The sequence below is a fragment of the Cydia amplana genome, chromosome 24 (genome assembly GCF_948474715.1).
Source record: "Cydia amplana chromosome 24, ilCydAmpl1.1, whole genome shotgun sequence".
NCBI classification, from domain to species: domain Eukaryota; kingdom Metazoa; phylum Arthropoda; class Insecta; order Lepidoptera; family Tortricidae; genus Cydia; species Cydia amplana.
The window spans coordinates 8,508,063-8,530,365 of record NC_086092.1 but is presented as its reverse complement, the minus strand read 5'-3'; the positions used below and the strand labels follow the sequence as shown (position 1 = coordinate 8,530,365).

Sequence of the window (22,303 nt, the reverse complement as noted above, 5' to 3'; positions counted from 1 at the left end):
TCGGCTGAACGGATCAATGAACAGATAAAGAAAATCCTTTAATCGTCGGTATTTTCCTTACGTGGTATCACTAAAAATGACAGTTCGAGTTCAGTGTAACCAGTCTTAAATAAAAATTTGCCAACATTTAGGTCTGATTTAGTCCAGACATGGTTTTAAACATCCAAAGAATTAAAAATGTCAGTGCATTTTCCAGTGTCAATGTCATAAATTTTTAATGGCGCGCATTTTAAATATAGCTGGTCAACCAAATCTTTTCAGTAAAAAAGGCGCGAAATTCAAATTTTCTATGAGACGATATCCCTTCGCGCCATCTTCGCGCCTACATTATTCAAATTTGCCGCCTATTTTTACTGTCAAGATCTGGTTGACCATCTATAGATGGTCAACCAAATCTTGTCAGTAGAAAAAGGCGCGAAATTCAAATTTTCTATGGGACGATATCCTTTCGCGCCTACATTTTTCCAATTTGCCGCCTTTTTCTACTGACAAGATCTGGTTGACCAAGTATATATACTCTGTGAAGCCATTTTCGTCAGTAGAAAAGAGCGGCAAATTAAAAAAAAATAGTTTTGAATGATTCTGGTTAGTTTCACTAGACCAGCGGTTCTCAATCTTTTTTTTTTGACGGAACCCTTTTGGAAAGCCAAATACTTGATGGAACCCTACAATAAAACAATAGTTTTTAAAAGTGTATTTTTTTATTAATAAGCATAATAATTATGCTTATTTTATTATTCTAAATTATTCTAAATTCTTGCGGAACCCCTGCAGGGGTGTCGCGGAACCCTCACTTTGAGAATGGCTGCACTAGACTTATACTAGTAACAACAAAAACTTGGGACTTCCTTGGCACACGCTCAACCGGCGGAGCGCAGCGCAGATTACTTTAAATTTATCAATGTATATCTAATACCTTTAAACGAGCAATTCTTGTTTATTTATTTATATATCTAATCTATCTCCTATCTCGTACCTTTAAACGAGCAATTCTTGTTTGTTTATTTATATATTTCGGGGATCTCGGAAACGGCTCTAACGATTTCGATGAAATTTACTGAGTATATAGGGGTTTTGGGGGCGAAAAATTGATCTAGCTAGGTCTATCTCTGGGAAAACGCGCATTTTTGATTTTTAGTAGGTAGGTTTTCGGAGCAAAGCTCGGTCTCCCAGATATTGATATCAAAATGAGATGATATCCGATGAGAAATATGTTAAATATGAACTCGGAACTATCGTGCACGAACTGAATAAACATTACGCTATTGTTTGTCGCCAAAATTGTATCCATCTCTTTCTGTTTATAGTTCGTTTTTTTTTAGCATTAGAAATAAGGTAAACAATCTTGATGTGTCTTTTAATTGAAAAACACGTTTTAAAAATAACTCACGGCAAATATGTAACAAGTATGAATCCAATACGATAATTTATTTTCTTTTGCTTTCATAAGTAATATTACTGATTTTTAAAAAGCGTTTTCAATTAAAAGACATGTCAAGATCGCTTACCTTCTTTCTAATGCTAAAAAACGAACTATAGTAGGTACATAACGCTCCGCGATTGTTGACCTATTTAGCTAAATTTCAATCAGTCCAGTCACATCCAGTTTTCTCAGTTTTAATATATCTATTTATCGAGTTATATCTATTAACATGTTTAATCTTAATTAAGTTTAAGATGTCTGAAATGGAATATCCCAAAAATACAATACATTACAAATACTCTTAAATTACCCTATTGCACACCACATTAAGTACAGAAAACAATACAAAGAATACAGAAAAGAAGAGGTTAAACAACAGGCGCTCTCATCGCTAAAAAGCGATCTCTTCCAGACAACCTTTATGTAGTGGAAATTAATAAATTTATGCCATGTCAGTAGGTAAAAAAAAATACGTAATTATATTATATTATAAACAAAATGTAAAATATAAAACAAGTCCGGCGCGAGGTACACGCGTCGGTCCTTCACTCTACATTGCACTATGCCTCGGTACCCCGTCCGTGGTATTCCAGTCTGAAAGGGAAAACATATTAGTTGATTATGAATTATGACATTTATGACGTTTGCGTAAAGTATCATTTTGTATAATTTAAAAAACGGACACATACTCTGCCTCTCTCTGTACAACCGTTCCACGCGTGGCTCACTCCGCAATTTCGTCGCGTCGCTACAACTACCTACAAAGTACATGCGGTCGACGGGTCGACACCAATTTTGGCGTCTAGCCATAGCATAGATAAATATAAGTAAAGAAAAAGTGGTAACTCCATACATCAGTTTTCTTACAAAAACGCGAGTTATTGCGTAGTCGACATCTAACGTCAAGTAGCGGACATTATCAGTTCTGCTAGTTTAACAATAGATGGAGCGGCAAACGCTTGCGCCACTTAGGAGTCTGTCGTAGACGCGTTTTGTAGAGTGAATCTTCTGTACCTATTACCTAGTTCTATTATTTATAATGTGGTCATAGAGAAAAAATACATACCTAGATTGCTCACTCCATACATCAGTTTTAGTACGAAAGACTATTAGCATCTAGCATCGAGTAGCGGAACTATCAGTACTGCTACATCTATTGTCAAGTAGCAGTACTGATAGTTCCGCTACTCGACGCTAGATGTAGACACTGAAATTAATAGTCTAACTGATGTATGGAGTGAGCACTCTTGTCTTACTATATTTCTCTATACTGTGGTACAACCATGGTACAACTCACCCAGAGGTCATCCATGAGGCCGAGTCGTTTGGCCGCCATGCTGAACGTATCCCAGTCCTGGTAGGTTACACGGACGGTGGGCGCCGGCGCTGCGCCCGACACTACTGCCTCTACAGTGCTCTCAGGCAGGGAGTACACGTATTTTGTAAAGTTGCTGTCGTAATTTTCCTGTTAGGAATAAGTTTTGGTTATGAACGGGTTTTTGAGACACGCAGATTCGAGGTTACGATAGTAGAAATTATTTGGAGACTTTAGGGCTTAGGTACTTTATGAAAGTTATGATAGAGCCAAATTATTCGCTGTTCCACAGTTGATAGTAAAACAAGATTTAAATGATTAAAAAACTGCAAATAATCAGCTAGAAAACAGCCAAGTCCAATCCGAAAAGGAGTAAAATTTCAATTGTGCCTTTTTACATTTATTTATCCATTTAATGGATAAAGTGCCGATACATACAAAAATACAATGAGTAAGCTGTCCGAAATAAAAGCTTCTTTTTTAAGCCCTGTGCACTCTCTAGCGGCTATTAATTTATTTTGTTCCACGGGTCATCCGACATCCAATATCGGATCGAAGGATCGAACAATGTGAAACTACCTTTAGTAAATAACTGAGATCCCTTTTGGTGAATTCAACAAACTCGGAGTTGAGTACGATGTAGCGCAGATAGTTGTCGAAGAACAGGCCTTGACTGACGCCAGCCTGGAAACATAATTATTATAGCCAATTTCTTACTTAAGTACAAAACATAGAGGCCACTTTTGGGGGGTAAATGAAAAAGTTAAAAAATTAAGTTTTTCAAACTATTTCGTGTTATATATCGAATAAAAGAGCTCATTTTGAAATTTTCGAATGTATTTTTTTAGTAGTAAAGTAGGTAATTTAAGAAAAAAGGCAACAAATGACCATTCCCCCAATCTACTGGGTCTAAAATTTAAAAAAAAAATACACACAATACTTCTTTTACCTATAGAGTATAGATGACAGGAAAACCTATGAGAAATGTGCAGTCAAGCGTGAGTCGGACTTAAGGCCGTGCATTGAAAAATAACAGGATCTTAGAAACGTGGCAGTGGCTAGCCCCGGAAACAAACAGTAGTGATTTTCGGATATATGTTTCTTGACTATATGATAAGTGATTTCGTAGTAGTCGAAACACGAATGCTTAAAATTTTCTCGATAGAAAATAAATCCAAACTTACGTGTTCATTTTTCGGTTTTAGCTTCGTGCAACTAGAAAACACATCCATATCCAGAACAACCCACCTTACAGCAAAGGTTTTCATCTCGTCTTAACTTTCAAAGAACTAAATATTAACTTATTATCCTTTACCGATGGATTTATTATCGATTTTTGATTTTACGAATTCAACAGCAAACGCCCATTTTACGCAGTTCGGTTTCTCTTTCTGTCATGCGTCAAAGTCATAAATGCATCCTTTATGCCAGTAATGTTAGATGGCCGTCGTGCCTCAAAGAGGTAAGACCTATGTCACTTCGCGCAGCGCTCCGAATTACGTAAAATTTTAATATCCAATAAACGTTGAGTCGTAACTCCATTGAGTAGTAACGGAATCGGAGGTAAACCTATGATGGTGCCTTCTTACAGGCCTATACGTTACGCATGTGTGCGTGTTTGCTAGGCTACGTCATGCTACGTCGAAATCTATACTCTTTGTCAGTTACAACGGGTTAGGAAATTTCGACAGATATTGAAATGTATCGGTAGCTGTTTGGTGTTTAGCCATCAGAATCTAACCGTAACTTTTTGCTTTATTTTTGATTGAAAATAAAATATCTATAAGAATATATTTTTTGCTTTTTTTCTATTGTAATGATAAAAATAAATCTAGTATGTTTCATGCTCAAATAATTTAAAATAATTGAATAAATATTAAAAACTAATTGATATTATTCGTTTTAATTATTATATTATTAAGTTTGTTTGAATAAAATATTTTATTTCAATAATACGAAAAGTTATTATATTTAAGTACCACTAAAAAAGGTCCTTACTTAAAAAAACTCACTTGCACGGGCCGGGGTTCGAACCCGTGACCTCCGGTTTGAAAGTCGCACGCCACTACAATTTCACATAAGTAATTTACAATGACATGATACCGTGGAAAAAGTGAATATTACAATGTACTGTGTTACTATCATTTTATTTTATAGTTTATTTTGGCTTGACAAGGAGTAATGAGAAAAACGTGCAGAGCGAGAGGATTAAATCTCTCTGTCCCTTTCTTAAAGTAGCCAATCCTAATTATGACATCTGTTTTGATATTAATTCTTTGAACATAATTTGTCGATGTTCTTTTTTATATCATCGAGAAAGATTTTTATTAAAAAAATGTGTTGAATTTATGTTTTATTTATGTTTTTTTGGCATAAATTTCATTACTTTTGACACATTTTGATTGTGATGACAAACGATTTGATGTGATGTGTGAAACGAACCATGTGATCAACGTTGTGTCTAATAAAACTTCATTTAGTCGAAAAAAATAGTTGTCTACTACCGGGTGGAAAAAAATTATGGGCCCTGGAGGGAAAGTGCCTTAAAACCTTAAGTTTGCTCATTTTACTTAAATGAAACATTATTGTTTTTTAAAGAAACAACTGCATTCAAAGATTTTTGAAGTGAAAACTTCTTTAGCGGCGCTAGGCACTTTTTAAGGTGGGGAAAAAATGATAAACTCGAGACAGCGTAAGGCGATCATGTGACCGTAAGGTTTAGATGGCATTTAAATCAATAAAGAAAAACTCAATGACATTACATGAAAAAGGTTATAATCTTGTACGGGCTGAAATACGAGGATCTCACAGTATTATAACTTTATATCACTCAAATATAATTCAATAAAGCTACATCTTGATGAAATCGCTAATAAAAGTGAACTCTAGTACTGGTGAATAAAACTCAAAATATCATGACCAAATATATTTAGATGCGAGGTCTGCAAGGTAACTTTACAATTTCTATTCGAATTTTAAACAATTAACGCTATAAATTTGAATTTCGAATTTTAAACAAGCTCACTGACCAGCAATTTCGGAACCAAAAGTTTTCAATAGAAAGGAGGATGGGTCAATTATACATAGTGCTGCAGACATTTTGGACTAGTCATTGAGTTTTCACTTCTGTCGGCACTCCCGGAATGCAACACGTTGTTTTTTTAGGGTTCCGTAGCCAAATGGCAAAAAACGGAACCCTTATAGATTCGTCATGTCTGTCTGTCTGTCTGTCTGTCTGTCTGTCCGTCTGTCTGTCCGTCCGTATGTCACAGCCACTTTTCTCCGAAACTATAAGAACTATACTGTTGAAACTTGGTAAGTAGATGTATTCTGTGAACCGCATTAAGATTTTCACACAAAAATAGAAAAAAAAAACAATAAATTTTTGGGGTTCCCCATACTTCGAACTGAAACTCAAAAATTTTTTTTTCATCAAACCCATACGTGTGTGGTATCTATAGATAGGTCTTCAAAAATGATATTGAGGTTTCTAATATCATTTTTTTCTAATCTGAATAGTTTGCGCGAGAGACACTTCCAAAGTGGTAAAATGTATGTCCCCCCCCTGTAACTTCTAAAATAAGAGAATGATAAAACTAAAAAAAATATATGATGTACATTACCATGTAAACTTCCACCGAAAATTGGTTTGAACGAGATCTAGTAAGTAGTTTTTTTTTTATACGTCATAAATCGCCTAAATACGGAACCCTTCATGGGCGAGTCCGACTCGCACTTGGCCGCTTTTTTTAAATTCGCTTAGTCGCGCCCGGGAATCGAACCTACTTTTTCCACACTGTATAAAAGAACACAAATGCTTTTCTTCTGGTAACTTAAATGTTCTATCTATCTTGGTGATATGTCAATGCAATCAAATAATCTGAAAAAATAATAATAAACCAATTTATGAATTCCGTTCCTTCAGAAAAATGCGAAATGTACGTACAATTTTTAGGGATATCGTACTTTTCCCAGAGACAAATTTAGTTGGCTAAGAGACATTTTCACTGATTTGGGGTCTGTACTAATAATCTAACATAATATGATAAGGACTTAATCGTTTTAAGCTCAAGAGTGAGTTTTCCTAAAGCTTTTTCTAAAAATTATGTCTTTATTAACGTTAGGAGTGCATTGCAGCATGTCAAATGTATGCCAAAATGTCAAGGGAGAGAACAATAAATTAAGTTTCAATTCCACTTCCACTCATCAGCAAAGTGATATAAGTATATCAGCAGTTTAAAGTTATTTAAGATTACAAAATTAGCGCATCAAAAAAATCAAAGTGCATAGAAAAAAAGTCTCCTGAGTCATAATAAAATTGATGTCTCTTGGGTCATCAGAAAAGTCACCAGGGAGAACGATGACCCAAATCACATTTAAAAGAAAATGTAAATTTTGTGTACTACCTACGAACATTTTTCAAAAAACTATGTTTTTATAACATATTAGACCCAGGATAGATCTAATACCTCTTTTCGTACCCCGGATAAAATGGTCGGCGACTAAAAAAGTAACTGAAACGTTACGTTATTAGGTTCACGATGCCGCGTTGTACCCTTGCCTTCGTTGCGATATGTTTGGTAAGTCAGGAGACTTAAAAAATGAGCCATGATTTTGGGACATATTAACAAATATTATTTTGAATATATATTAATTTTAGCGGACTTTAATAATTTACCAGTTAAATTAGATGTAAATACCTTTTTAGTTAATCGTTAATATGATATATTAGTAGCAGTAAAACATTTTATTGTACAAAAAGACACATAAAACATGAAAAAACACACATCCTTCGTATATGGTAGAATATATTTTTCACACTTATAAGTAAAAACCAAAACCGATACGCGATTGGAATACGCTCTTTTTGTATGGGATACAAAAAAAATTCTCCTGGGTCACCAAGAAAAATCGACATATTAAAATAATTCAGTTTGTTTTTAAGTTCTAGTCAGATTGACTTTTTGGTTATTTGAGATAAATTACAATAACGCTTAGATTTGAGAAACATGATTTTCTATTTTGTTGCGATCGACCCGGGTAATAAAAATACGGCGAATTTGAACTTTTGTTTGTTGTCATTGTAAAATGTATTAAAAAATAATGTAGGCACCCCTGACAATTGAAATTCAAAATTGAAATCATGAAGGGTTCCGTATTTAGGGGATTTATGACGTATTAAAAAAAACTACTTACTAGATCTTGTTCAAACCAATTTTCGGTGGAAGTTTGCATGGTAATGTACATCATATATATTTTTTTTAGTTTTATCATTCTCTTATTTTAGAAGTTACAGGGGGGGGGGGACACACATTTTACCACTTTGGAAGTGTCTCTCGCGCAAACTATTCAGTTTAGAAAAAAATGATGTTAGAAACCTCAATATCATTTTTGAAGACCTATCCATAGATACCCCACACGTATGGGTTTAATGAAAAAAATTTTTTTGAGTTTCAGTTCTAAGTAAGGGGAACCCCCAAAAAAAATTTTTTTTTTCTATTTTTGTGTGAAAATCTTAAAGCGGTTCACAGAATACATCTACTTACCAAGTTTCAACAGTATAGTTCTTATAGTTTCGGAAAAAAGTGGCTGTGACATACGGACGGACAGACGGACAGACAGACAGACAGACATGTCGAATCTATAAGGGTTCCGTTTTTTGCCATTTGGCTACGGAACTCTAAAAATGAGTGTTTCAAAAAGGCACCCTGTATTCCTTACATACCTAAATAATCTCTTATTCAATAAAACATATAATTACTAAACACTGTGATTTATTTCAAATAAATGCAAATCGATCGGATAAAAGATATTAATACCTACCTATACAACAATGAATACGAGTACAGTCAGCTGCAATAATATGTTACACACCGAAGGCCGTTTTGCGGTAGATCATGTTAGATCTTATTTGTAGAGCCATAAGAGCGTGTCACATATTTTTGCGGCCGTCGAAGAGTAACATATTATTGCAGGTGACTGTACCTATGAAAAATTCGAGGGTTAAAAATCATTTCAACCAAAGCATTTATAATAATAACGACTATGGACGCCTGCAACCCCAGGGGTATTGTAACTCCATAACAATAAGGTTGAAATTTGCATTTAGTGACCGCAAAGTCAGGTGAGCGTAATCAAGTAAATCTGTTTTCATCATATTTTATCAAAAATAATCTATTTTCTGTTCTTGTGCTATTTTCTTATTATCACTCTTAACTTATATGCTATATACGCTGCTGCTTCTATGCTGTTAACATCTTCCAAAACAACAATAAATATGCAGGTATATGAATTAATTATTTTATTGTTTGCTATTATGAACAAATAACAACGCCATCTGTTTCAATTTTTTCCGAATTCAAGTTTCTGGCCGACCGCAGCGACCGCGTATAATGGTAGTTAACTTCTGTAACGTTAGATGGTGCTAAAAGGTCACACAAACTTCACGTGCGGCGCGAAGCGTTTCCATGTGTGCGTGTTAGCGGGGAGGGAAGAACTAGCGGGCGTGGTTTACGAAGCGCCAGACGCGGCTGCAGTAGGCCCTTAATGTACGGAACCCCTAGAACGCGCACTCGCACTTGGCCGGTTTTTCAACTTCGAAGTCAATTTGGATTTGTCTTTTTAACTTACACTATGTCTCCATACCAAATCTAAATGCTTGCAGCGTTAAAGCGTGAAGTGGTAAGAGTGGTAGAGCCCCCTCCACACTCGTTCGCGGCTGCATGCCGCGATTCGCGCACGAGTGTGTAGGGGGCTTAACAGATAGACAGAGTTACACTCTCATTTATGAATTGACTCATTCATAATTTACATATGAACTTTGTTTTATAAGATGTGGTATAAGGATGTAGAAATAAACCAGTTAAAAGGTCAAAACCTTGCCAAATGTATAAGTCCTGGATATCTCCGGGCGGATGCAGGCGCGGCCCCGCGTGATCACGGGGTCGCGGAGCCAGGCGTCGAAGAACCTGGAGAACACGTCATCGTCATCATTTGACGGACTTCTAGCTTAGTCGGTTGTGACCCTGCCTACGAATCCTGGTAAGGGTTCTGGTGCGCCAGAACTCTCAATTCCTTACTACTTGTGTTTATCACAGGTATTGAGGTTTGAGCTATGGATTTAATAGCTGCTCTACACGATGGGCCATCATACTGGGCCAGCGTGTAGAGAGGGTAGTGGGTCGGATGGCTTATGGCGCTGCGGGATGGCGATGTAATACGTTAGTTTGATTTGGTAGCTGCAGTTAGTTGTATTTTATAATTGTTGATGTATCGTTATTATTTTTTTGCTTCTATGTAAATTCAACGTTGACGTTTAAAAGTGCCCTTGTGGCCTATTTGCTGAATAAATGTTGAAGTTTGAAGTTTGATGGGATGGCCACGGTGTCGGTTTTCCGTCCGTACATCAAAGGTAGTGGGCCAGCGATGGTGCGTACGCTTCTACACGTGGCCCATTCCATAGTGTGTGCTCTCGACCATCGCATGGCCATCTCGCTGGCCCAGCGCTGGGCTGTCGTGTAGAGGAGCCATAAATATTTTTCTGTATTACCACCATCCGCTTACCTTTGTTCCATGGACCGCGAGAATATGGCTAGATAATTGGCTAGGCTATGCTGAATATGTATCTATAGTCTATGTTATGTAATGGCCGTTTATATATCTCCTGACATGGCGCAGTCGGTAGGATACCAACCTATCTCTATCCGATATGATTTCCAATCTTGAAGTATATAAGTTACCCTTTAGGCCATTTAGGTTCGAACTCGGCCCAGGAGTCCGCCCGCAGCATCCAGCCCAGACCAGGGAAGAAGTCTGTGCGGTGAAGGAGTTCTGGTCTTGAGAGGTCCACCAGCTGTTTTTTGCCGTTATCGTTCCAAGCTGAGACGCACCTGAGAACAATGATATTAAACATAACCAGACTACGATAGAGAATTCGGGAACAAACTTTAATGAGAGTTTCTATATTGATACATTAAACGATGTTTACTTTTCCTAGGTAGGTACTTACTACGAATCATGCCCAGCTTCTTTTGTATATTTCCGAGTCTAATATGTTAAAATAATAAATATTAGAGTAAGGTCACGTCTAAAAATATCGATACAGACAAAGCAGCAGGTAGTGGTACCTTAATATATGGGCAATTAGGTCGTGTATACATATTTATGGCACTTTGATCTTATCGATATTTTTCCGCCACTTGCGTATTTGTACTCTCGACTGCTTTTTCACTACAGACTTCAAAATATTCTGAAACCACTGAAACGTCCGACGGTTTTCTACCGTTTAATAACTGCTGTTAGACTTATATATTTACCATATGCTCGAGTCCTTGAGTAAGAGGGGATATGTGCCCTGGAAGTACTCGTAGAAATCTGGCGAAATGACCAGATCATCTGCAAAGAAAGATATGCGTCATTGCGTTGCCAATCCAACTGATTGGTACGTTCGAGGGGTATTTACGAAAGGTCAGGTTGACGGACTACGGTAATATAAATTTATAAATGACCTTGACCTTTAGAACCCTTGACTTATATGACCTTGACGATAGTTAATACAACGTTGTGAGTATTAAGAGGAGTTTGTTATAATAGCCATTATATAAATTGCGGTATGACCTTAATTTATAGATAGCTGTGACTTATGACCTTTACTGACCTTCAACGATAATCACAGCCTCGTGTCTCAAAGTCTTGAACACATGGTTCAGGGCGAACCTTAAATGCCGCGCTATCTTGTAGTAGCCCTTATACTTGATGTTGGTACGTTCGAGGGGTATCTCCGACAGGTCGGGCTGGCGTACTACGGTGATGGAAGGGTCGGCGTCGGTGAAGGATTTGATCACTTGGTATGTGGCGTTGTGGCCACAGTCCTGGAAGTATACAAAAATATTACATGGCTCTACACGATGGGCCAGCGCCGGCCACTCCAAGGGACGCAGCCTGAAGGTACTGTTACACATGCTCTAAAATAGCATGCTAAAAAGCGTGCTATTGAGTATGCTCAATACGAGCATGCTTATATGCAGTTTACATTTGCTAGCAATACGCATGCTAGTTTTAAGTATGCTCCTGAATAAGCATACTCAAAGCAAACACTCCAAATACACATGCTATTTTATAGCGTGCTCTCTCGGTCTCTGTCAGTTCAAACAAAGCTATGGACAATCAAACAGCTATCCGTATGGAGCTGAATAAGATCATCCTTTTGCTGGCGATGCAATGCATCCAGAAACTTATATCAGCTCGGCAAAAAAAGAAAAGAAAGAGAAAGATTTGGGTCCGTGATTGGATATCTAGAAGACAGGACTTTGGTGCAAGTGCTCAATTGCTTACAGAAATGCGAGAAGAAGATGCTGCGGGTTATGGTTCGGTATGGTACACAGACCTTAAATTCTTAATCTTAGTTTTAATGATTTTCAAAGTCAAGGACGCATCCTCCATGTTCGTTAATATGTCTTGGTACGCATTATTTCGAAAAACATTATTTTTATACTGCGGTATGCGGGGATTCCACAAGCACTCGTTATTTCGATACAAATTTACAAATTTGAGCGTTTTTTCGTCGCCCCAGCGAGACATTTTGGCGTTAAAATTGTTCATGCGCACCTGTTGCAAACGACTGATCGATACTAGCATGCTCAATAAGGAAACCTGTTCACACGCGCTAAAAGCACGCCCCCCCCTCCACCCGCGCTGCAGGTAGCATGCCCAAAAATCGCACGACCGTTGATTTTTGAGCAAACTCAAAACGAGCATGCTCATTATTAGCAATGTTTCGACACACATGCTACTAAGTAGCAATTGCTCAATAGTGGCATGCTTTCGTGCTAGAAATCAGCATGTGTAACAGTAGCTTTACGGCAGAAATAGCAATATCATTTGCTCCCTCTAACGCATAAATGCGTCCCTTGGAGTGGCCGGCGCTGTCCCATCGTGTAGATGAGCCAACAGATTATACGTCCCTCAGGGATTCTTAATTAACCATTAGCGATCCTTGCGTCTTTACGAGTAGGTTTATAAAAGAATTGAGAGGTGTGAACAATAGTACAGAGAAACAGGGGATACCTATGAAGGATTTTCATTTTGCAGTTGATTATTTTTCTGGTTTGAAAAGCTCCTCATTCTAGGCGAAATAAATCCGAAATCAAAGCATGTCCTGAAATCAAGAACGTGGTAAATTTTCACACCTGACTGACTATTATCGGGAATGTGTCTTTGCTGGGTCTGAACTTGATGAGGTTGTCCAGACACCGCTTGACGGTGATGCGGTCACACGCTATCACGAGCACCGGTAGTACTGTGTCTGGAATCACAATAGAAACATATATTTTATTATTTATAAACATACTAGCGACCCACCTCGGCTTCGCAGTTCGCACGGGTTAACAAATTATACATAAACCTTCCTCTTGAATCACTCTTATATATTAAAAAAACGCATTATAATCCGTTGCGTAGTTTTAAAGATCTAAGCATACATAGGGACAGACAGACAGCGGGTCGCTAATAGTTATAATATAAATGTTAATGTACCTTTAGACTCGGCCTTCCCAACGTCCGAATCTCGCAGATAATTCACTACGCCTTCCTTGGGTGGAGCCGGTGGATCCCCCTCTACTTTCTTCCCAATCCGCTCCACCACCAACTCCTCCAATTTGTTGATCCTATTGTCTATGTGCTCTCTTTTGACTCTTTCTCTCACTATAGGTCCCTCGTTCCCGTTAAAAAAGGACATAACTGATATAATAAATAAGGAAACTGGACCTAATACGAGGAATTTCTTTGAATAAAGTCGCATTTTGAAGAAAATTACTAAAAAACACCACTTCCTAACAATTATTTAAACGGCGATAGCGATTCATAGTTCACAATAGGTAAATTTACATTTCGAAAAATTTGGGGTCATTTGTTACGCTTATGATTATTTATAATGATGATTTAGCTATTTTAGCATTTGGCTAAAAGTATAATATTTGCTAAAGAGTGTGGCGCATATTTAGATAGCAAAGAGCATATAATCACTACGTTCTAAGAGACGGAACTCCATAGTACGTAATTATTTGACAGTACTTGTCAAACGGTTTGGTTTGACGTTTATCGTCGGAGTTCCATTCATACCAACATAATGAAAAGTTTTTTTTCTGGGATTTTATGGCCTGGTTACGAGACCTTTAAGCCAAATGACAATTAGTTTATGGAAAGTAGTGCTGCGAAAAATCAATAATAGTGAGTTCTCGAAACGATAATAACCGACATGACAGAAAGTAGTGCTGCGAAAAATCGATAATAGTGACTTCCTAAACCGATAAAAACCGTCCGCTTGATAATCCTACTCCTCTCCTACTCATACATTTTTTTTATCGTAGAAAATAAAACACCAGTGAGTTTATAACAAAGTTTATTAATTTCTTAAGTTGATACTTGGTATATACATATTTGTTCTTATTGCACAATTTGAATACTGAATGTACAAATAATTATGCTGTACCTATATTTTTACACACTGAACTGTACAAAATATATTCAGGTAGAATTTAAAAACGGATACACTGTGCTCGTTACAAAATCAAATATTTTGGTCTAAAGATTTTTTACCCAATCTTAGAATTTAATATATTTAAATAGGATAAGGTAAACAAAAATATAACTGTAGGAGGGAAGTAGGAACTAACCGAATTATATATACCTAACACACTTAAGAATCGAAATTATATATGCCTAGGTAGGTAACTTTAAGCCGGATCTGCTGTGGACTGTGTGATGTGACCCTTATTAACCCCTGACACAGAATGGCTACATAAGTACAATCACCAAGTTAATACGAATAAAACAAAAGGCACGTATTTAACTGGTCAACTAATTAATCGAATTTGGGTAGGTAGGGCAAGCAATAAGAAGTTATAGAGGGAAAAGCTAGGAACACAATTTTTGACTCCGTAACTTTGTTTGGACTAGTTAGGAGGTGAACATATCAAAAGTCCCCGGCCGTAGCCGCGGTGCTGGGGGGGTAGAGGGGGCAAAAAAGGTCTCATTTTTCGGTTTTTCACTTATATCTTGGAAACTTTGCGTCTTAGCGAAATGACTACTAAGAAACACCAAAAGCTGATAAAATTTGTTACAAGTTTTATTCAGTCAAGTTTTTCGATATCTTGAATAGTTTTTGAGATATCCGCTCTTGAAAGTTTTTTCTTAGGAATGGTGGTGGACCACCCAACAAAAATAAAATTCAGCACCCCCGATTTATACGAAAATGATACCAAACATGGCCTAACAGCTTCACTGATGTAGATATCAAGATAAAATTAAAATCCCTGAATAAACTTTCAAGAGCGGGTATCTCAAAAACTATTCAAGATATCGAAAAACTTGACTGGATAAAGCTTGTAACTAATTTTACAAGCTTTCGGTTTGTCTTAGTATTCATGTCGCTAAGACGCAAAGTTTCCAAGACATTCCAAGATATCAATGAAAAATCGAAAAATCCGACCTTCTTACCCCCCTCTACCCCCCAGCACTGGGGCTACAGCCGGGGACTTTTGATATGTTCACCTCCTAACTAGTCCAAACAAAGTTACGGAGTCAAAAATTGTGTTCCTAGCATTTCCCTCTACAACGTTTTTTGAGCATTCATTTCCTGACCTACGTTTAAAACAATAGAAATGGGTACTAAAATTAATAGTTAGGCAACAAAAACGGAGCCTTAAAATATATAATATGAGACAACATTTTAATACCATTACAGCTTTTGTTTATTTTTAGGCAGGTACCAAATATTTATTTGCAACTGAATTATTATATTGGAGACTATTTATGAAGCACATTTTGAAAAGAAAACAGGATCGTGTAGTGACCAGACAAAATATTTTAAAAGAACTTAATTTTTTAATTAATAGATAGCCGTTTTCTTTTTAAAATGTGCTTCATAAATGGTCTCCAATATAATAATTCAGTTGCCAAATAAATATTTGGTACCTGCTTAAAAATAAACAAAAGCTGCAACGGCATTAAATGTTGTCTCATATTGATATATTTTAAGGCTCAGTTTTTGTTGCCAATCTATTAATTTTAGTACCCATTTCTATTTTTTTAAACTACTCAAATTCAATTAATTAGTTGACCGGTTAAATACGTGCCATGAATAAGTATTGTGATACAGCGAGGACTTATTACTTTAATGCTCATTGTTTTAGTTTAGATTATGTCACTGTTATTGTCTTGTGTTTTTTAAATAAATATATAAATATACCTATGTGACAATCTTTTTGTGAATAAAATGTACCTAATATCTTGACATGTAAAATATGTTCATTTTCAACAAGATACAAATAATCCTATAACTGTGTTCTAAGTAGTTTTCGTTATGGCAGTTATGAATTAGGCTTACTATTTATATCCTACTTCCCTCTGTACTCCTAGCTATGGTTTTAAGATGGCAAAAAGCTGAATAAAGTAAAGTCGATTACACTTTCTGGAGCTTCTTCAGCAATTCATTCTTCGTTGTAGTGTAATCTGTAACAAGTCCAAATTAATTTTAAAGAAACTCCGTAGAAATCTTTGGTCTCGTAAATGCATTATTCGTACAATGCAAACATAATACTACATCCGCGGAAAAATTAAAAGATGTATGAGAACCTTTTACCAAGTGGATGAAATTAGGTTTGTTTTAAGCAATGGTATGTATTATGCAGGCTAATATTAAAAAGTATTATTTGGTACCATTCCGCCGTATACATCCTTTAAACCGAAGATGAGATAATAATATGCTGTGCATAAATATGAACTTTGGAATTAATGCTTCAAACTACTGAGAGATAAACTTATTTTTAGGGTTCCGTACCCAAAGGGTAAAACGGGACCCTAGGGTTCCGTACCCAAAGGGTAAAACGGGACCCTAGGGTTCCGTACCCAAAGGGTAAAACGGCACCCTATATTACTAAGACTTCGCTGTCCGTCCGTCCGTCTGTCTGTCACCAGGCTGTATCTCACGAACCGTGATAGCTAGACAGTTGAAATTTTCACAGATGATGTATTTCTGTTGCCGCTATAACAACAAATATTAAAAACAGAATAAAATAAAGATTTAAATGGGGCAATAAAATTAAAGATTAAGTTGTATGGGACAACAAAGTTAAGCAACGTCGGACGTCGCGTGGTCAGTACTTGGATGGGTGACCGTTTTTTTTTGCTTTTTACCCTTCGTGCGCGAGTCCGACTCGCACTTGCCCGGTTTTTTAATATGAGTAACAAAACCGTATTGACTTACCAGCCTTTTCTTCGTTTTTCGATTATCAGAAGCAAGAACTAGAGTATCCCTAGATCCAACAGGTAGTTCGTCAGCAAGGCCCCTGCGTTTCGCTGGTATTGAAGCTGAAATTAAATAATCCGCATAATTATAGAGGTATTATTATACGAGCGTAGTAGGTACCTACGCGCCGTGTCGCGTACTACCTACGCAGCGCGTGCATTAAGGACGCGGCGCTGGGCCATCGTGAACGTGACCTCTGCTTGCCTCTGTTATTAGTACCTACCTACTTAAAAATGGAGACCTACAAGTATATGCTCTAGGAACCACGGACCGGAAGACGCAGCGTGGGAAGGTCCTCTACAAGATGGAGTTGCATGGGGTCGGCGTGTGCCCGGCCGCTGTGGAGATCGTTGAGGGAGGCCTTTGTCCATCAGTGAACGTTTTTCAGCTGATATGATGATGATGGAGCTTTCGGAAACCCGTCGCGCGAGTGACTAAAAATACGTAAAGGCTCTACCCATCCATGCAGTATCATACTATGACCGTGCTGTCGTGAACGTATCAAGCATGGAATGTAACGCGATACGGACTAAAAATATAATAATTTTTTTATAAGTTGATTTCAGCCTACCTTTAGTTCAGTCTTGGGTATTTTTGTTAAACTACCTAAATCAATTTCATTAATTTGGTAGGTACCATATATCAAGCTGAACTGATGATAAGAAGTGGATACCTATATGAACTCTTTGGTAGTCAGTAGTGACAGTAGTAAACCAAAACTTTGATCTAGATGAGTCCAAAACTTTAGGAGGGTGAATTACAGTCAGCAATTAGCTTTCCGGCGATGGTAAACTTCATGAGGTACCAGGTACATCCGCGGAAAAATCCAAAATAGGTAGCATTGGAGCCGATTAACTAATTTGAGCCACTTTCGGATTTCCGATTGAGTTGAAATTTTGGATACGTATGCAAATCGGATGACAATGCAATATTATGATAACATTGACCTGATCTCATGATGGAGACAGGAGGTGGCCATGTGAACTCTGTGATAAACGCCACCTAATTGTGTTTGGGCTTGTTAGAATTGTCTCGATGAGTATTAGTCGGCTGTGGAAAGACAAATACATTCTTACATAAAAGCTTATACCAAAAATAACTAATAACTAGTTTTTTGCCAAATACTTATTCCCTATTCCAATATCTTATACTGATAGGGTATGTCCATTCTAGGGGGCCTATTACTGGATTCACGTCCATTACCGGGGTTCCATTACTGGAGCTTTGGTGTCGATGACTGGAGAAAAAACCTAGTTTTAATTTGTTAAGTATGTGGAAACTAATTGCAGTATCTTTGATACAACACGCCTGAATCAGGAAAGACTGATAGGACATTCATCTTTTAACACGCTAAGCGGTAGAACTTTTACATGTATCAGGGAAATATCACAAATACTCAAAATTATATTTTCATTATTTACTTGAGGAACGAACGTGCGCACACAAGCGAGCGACGTGAAGTACTGCCGAAATGAACGATCGCCATCCATACGCAACGATAAAACTGTGCAAACGCATCGACAACGATTTTTCTGATATAAAGCCCTTGCTACACGGTCGCCGACAAGCCCCCAGACCGCGTGGCCTTGGCCGGTCCCGGACCGTGTAGAGAGTTGTTACCAACAAAATTTGACCAAAACTGACTAAGGACATACCAAGGTCAGACGGTTAGAAGGCTTGTCGGCGACCGTGTAGCAAGCCTTTAATTTGCAACTGCCACCGATCAACGATAATCGACAACGATTTGTCATACACACGGCAGATAAAACTGCGCAAATCGGACTGCACAGTTTTATCGCTACGATTTATCGTTACGTGTGTGGCCTGCATTAAATGTCCCATGATGGTTGCCTTTACTATACTACTTTACTATTACTATAATAAAATAAATAAGTAGTATGTGAGTAGGTAAAAGATAACTGGCCTTAACGTCCATCGATCTTGAGGTAACTCGGAACCGAACGAATGTGGCTTCGGAAGTATTTGTGTGTCCGACGTGGTATACGATCCCCATCAAGGCACACCAAGAGAAAAACTTCAGCAGCCAATACTTCAGTTTAAAATCAGGAGACAAGGGCTGCAACAAGACGCGCTAGTAAAAAAGTGACAACATTTCTTACTTTTTTTGTTTTGGTCTTGAATTACGTTTTGCAGTTAAGAGCATAAAAGTAAAATTTTCTTCTAAGACTAAGGTCTTTTCTTTGATTGATAGGTGATTTTCTTCTAATCGGTCTCAACAGCCAAACAGTTAAAACTTATTGCACAATTTTACTGAGCAATAAAATTGTGTAGATGACAAAACTTGTTATATTATTTTATTTTTGCTACAATTTATTTGAAATCCGTATTTTCCGTCATTAAATTTAGTAAATCACATAAAATAGGAATCGATTATCGTTCAAAAATGCTCCGAAATGTTTGACTTGGCAGAAAACCAAGCGTCAGAAACTCTGATCACATGTTGAAAATAAAAAAAAAGTTAGTTGGCGGGAATTGGATATGTATTATGTTCTTTCGCTTTACGACAATTTCATGGTGTAAATTGCCGTGAAAAATATAATTTATTTTCCTCGCAATCGTAGTGAAAAGCAGAGTGTACAACAAGGGCTATAAATGTCCATTTTTACAATTTTATGCCCTTTCATTTTTATAATTTTATGTCACTTTTATGCCCTTGTTGTACAATCTACTATTACCAACTATATTTGTCTGGTTGAACGAATGGTTTCCTTATATACACGGTGTAACATGAGGAAACCGAATAATTTTAACCACGCATTTCTGAGGTCAAAAGAAGGAAAGAATGTAACACGAGTTTAGGTCAATTTCGCCAAAAAAAATTTTTTTTGGTTTGTTTTTTAAAATTTTTGAATGTATTTGTACATAAATAATAAATCTTATTGGTAAATTTGTTACTTAAATTGATTTTTACATGTTTTTTTTCGTAAAACCTTCTTTTTGCAAAGTGTTACTTGTCACTTTTTGACATCTATCAATAAAGATATCGTCGGTGTACTTCCAAAACATGATAACTGACAAAATGGTCAAAAATGAGTTGTTTATATAGTTTTGTTCACATTTTATTGTTTTAAATATATATGTGATTTTTTTTTTATGTTTATTATTTACAAAGTTATAGAGTGTAAAAAAGTACTAACAGACAGGAAATTAAATATAGTGTACACGTAAAAAATAATAAGGGTATTTAAAACAACATATCTCGTAAAACTGGTCATGCAAAATATATAAAGTAACGTTAACATGTTTTGTCTGAATGTAGTTATAATTACCGTTATTAGTGTAGTTATTAATTAGAACCTAGTTAGAGTAACTGGTAAAATATCATAACATTATTCATTATTATTTACCTATAGGCATTTCTTTCAATACACGATCTATTATACAACTAAATAATATTAAATTCACTTAAGACTGATTTAAGTATGCTCGGTAAACGCTAACAATATCAGTATCATAATTTTTTGAAGTAATTTAGTTAATAAGGAGTGTATTGTCATATGATTCTTCAATAAAGGAGAGAAAAGTAATATTAGAATCACTTATAACTGTTTACATGTAAATAATTACACGTTGCATGTAATTTATTACTTTTTATTTCTACGTTAGTGTTTAGAATTTGCTTATAATATCGTGTGAACTAGTATTTTTTATCACTGTCTTTTTTTTAAATTATATATAATTATTTTTATATGATTATAAACAAATACACCAAAATCAGTTCATTTTTTATACAGGTAAAACATGATAACTAACACATGCCATGTTTTTGTCGGCCAATATTTTATATTTTTCGGTTTAAAAATATCACTTTTATCAATTAATAGACAATTTTAATATCCAAAAATTTTAAGTGTGAAAGTAAATTAGTCAAAACGGGTTTCTAAATTCCCTTATTTGAGGACCAAACTTTCAACTCGCGATTTCTCGAAACTATGTTTCAGGTAGTTATCATGTTTTAGAAGTATACCGACGATATTTAGACTACGTCCCATAGCAGCAACATCACCATCAAAAAGGCCTTTTACATTATGTAACAACAAAAACTTGTTTATTTTGAAATTAATATTATCTCTGAATCTAGGCGTTTTTAAAAAAAAGTTTATAGGACATTTTTGTTTCTAAATATGATCAGGAATACGCTGTTAAAATTATTCGGTTTACTCATGTTACACCGTGTATGGTCTATTAATTTATATGCAGGATTTAAAATGTTAGAGCATCGGAATAAAATGGGATTTCATACGATTACTTTATCCCTAGGAGTAAAATCATCACTTATTTTTATTTGTCAGTCCTAGTAGGCGGAGGCGGTAAACCAAGTGTAAATATGTAGGTATGTACATTACTTTGAACTTATTCTTATCTGTTTTAGGCCCCCCCCACATCTAGCGTCCTTCGAGCGTCGGCGTCTGTCGGCGTCTGGTCAGCGCTATGGAAAATGACGTCGCTGCGCAGTTGCGTCGACGCTGCGTCGACGTTGCATCGAGCAGCGGCCATAGAATTGTAGAAGCCGACGCTCGAAAGACGCCAGATGTGGGGGGGCCCTTATACCGATCTATTTGACCTACTTATAGGGCCTGAAACTTTCCATACATAAAAATTTAGCGAACTCTTTAACGTTCGTAACAGTTTGGTGCAACCGACCCTTAGTATTTTAATGTGTAGTGGACTGTGTTGTATCGTAATCCGTGTACTTTAAGTTTAATAAACTGCTTTTAACTTCAGTGCCGACTATTACTATACCCACGCCCGCTATACAATGCCGAGTTAGTATTGCCGATTTCGTTGAAAACAAAATTGCCTAAAATGTGACGTCACACCAGGTGGGGAGGGATTTGCAAAATGTGACCAAGTGTGACAAGGAGGGGGGAGGGGTCAAAAACCTAGAAATTCGTGTGACGTAATTAATGGATGATCCCATACCTAACCATTTCTTGTTCGGTGGACAAGTCGCATGCTCAATAGCATTTAATTGAGCCAATAACATTTTCATAATTCTACGCTTACCTTTATCCGGTTGAATTCTTAGGCATGTAGATTGAAGATCAGCTCGAATGGTAGTCGCAGACGTTGCGGTGTCAAACACTGGGGTTTGTGCTTTCGTCGACGTGTCTTCCTCATCATCATTATGTTTAAAATAATTGTGATCACGAAGAACATCTTGCACTGAAACAAAATTAATTTAAATTAATAGCATTAAAACCAATCGGGACAGAAGTAAAATATAAAACAGATATAT

The 22,303-nt window shown here is 36.6% G+C and overlaps 1 protein-coding gene and 1 long non-coding RNA gene across 2 annotated transcripts; one reads left to right on the top strand and one right to left on the bottom strand.

Annotated features, from left to right (window-relative positions):
* Window positions 1-1,672: 1,672 nt before the first annotated feature.
* Window positions 1,673-13,473, bottom strand: LOC134659081 (alpha-1,3-mannosyl-glycoprotein 2-beta-N-acetylglucosaminyltransferase-like). The gene is made up of 9 exons (XM_063514687.1): window positions 13,272-13,473; window positions 12,926-13,041; window positions 11,395-11,608; window positions 11,054-11,132; window positions 10,478-10,627; window positions 9,616-9,706; window positions 3,318-3,422; window positions 2,721-2,888; window positions 1,673-1,681 (listed from the first exon to the last, which is right to left on the bottom strand). Exons 1-9 carry the CDS (start codon window positions 13,471-13,473, stop codon window positions 1,673-1,675), a joined length of 1,134 nt encoding a protein of 377 aa, XP_063370757.1.
* Window positions 13,474-19,773: 6,300 nt separating this feature from the next.
* On the top strand, window positions 19,774-21,243 carry LOC134659305 (uncharacterized). Its single transcript, XR_010097794.1, has 2 exons — window positions 19,774-20,055; window positions 21,045-21,243. It is a non-coding gene; the product is annotated as an uncharacterized LOC134659305 (long non-coding RNA).
* Window positions 21,244-22,303: the final 1,060 nt, after the last annotated feature.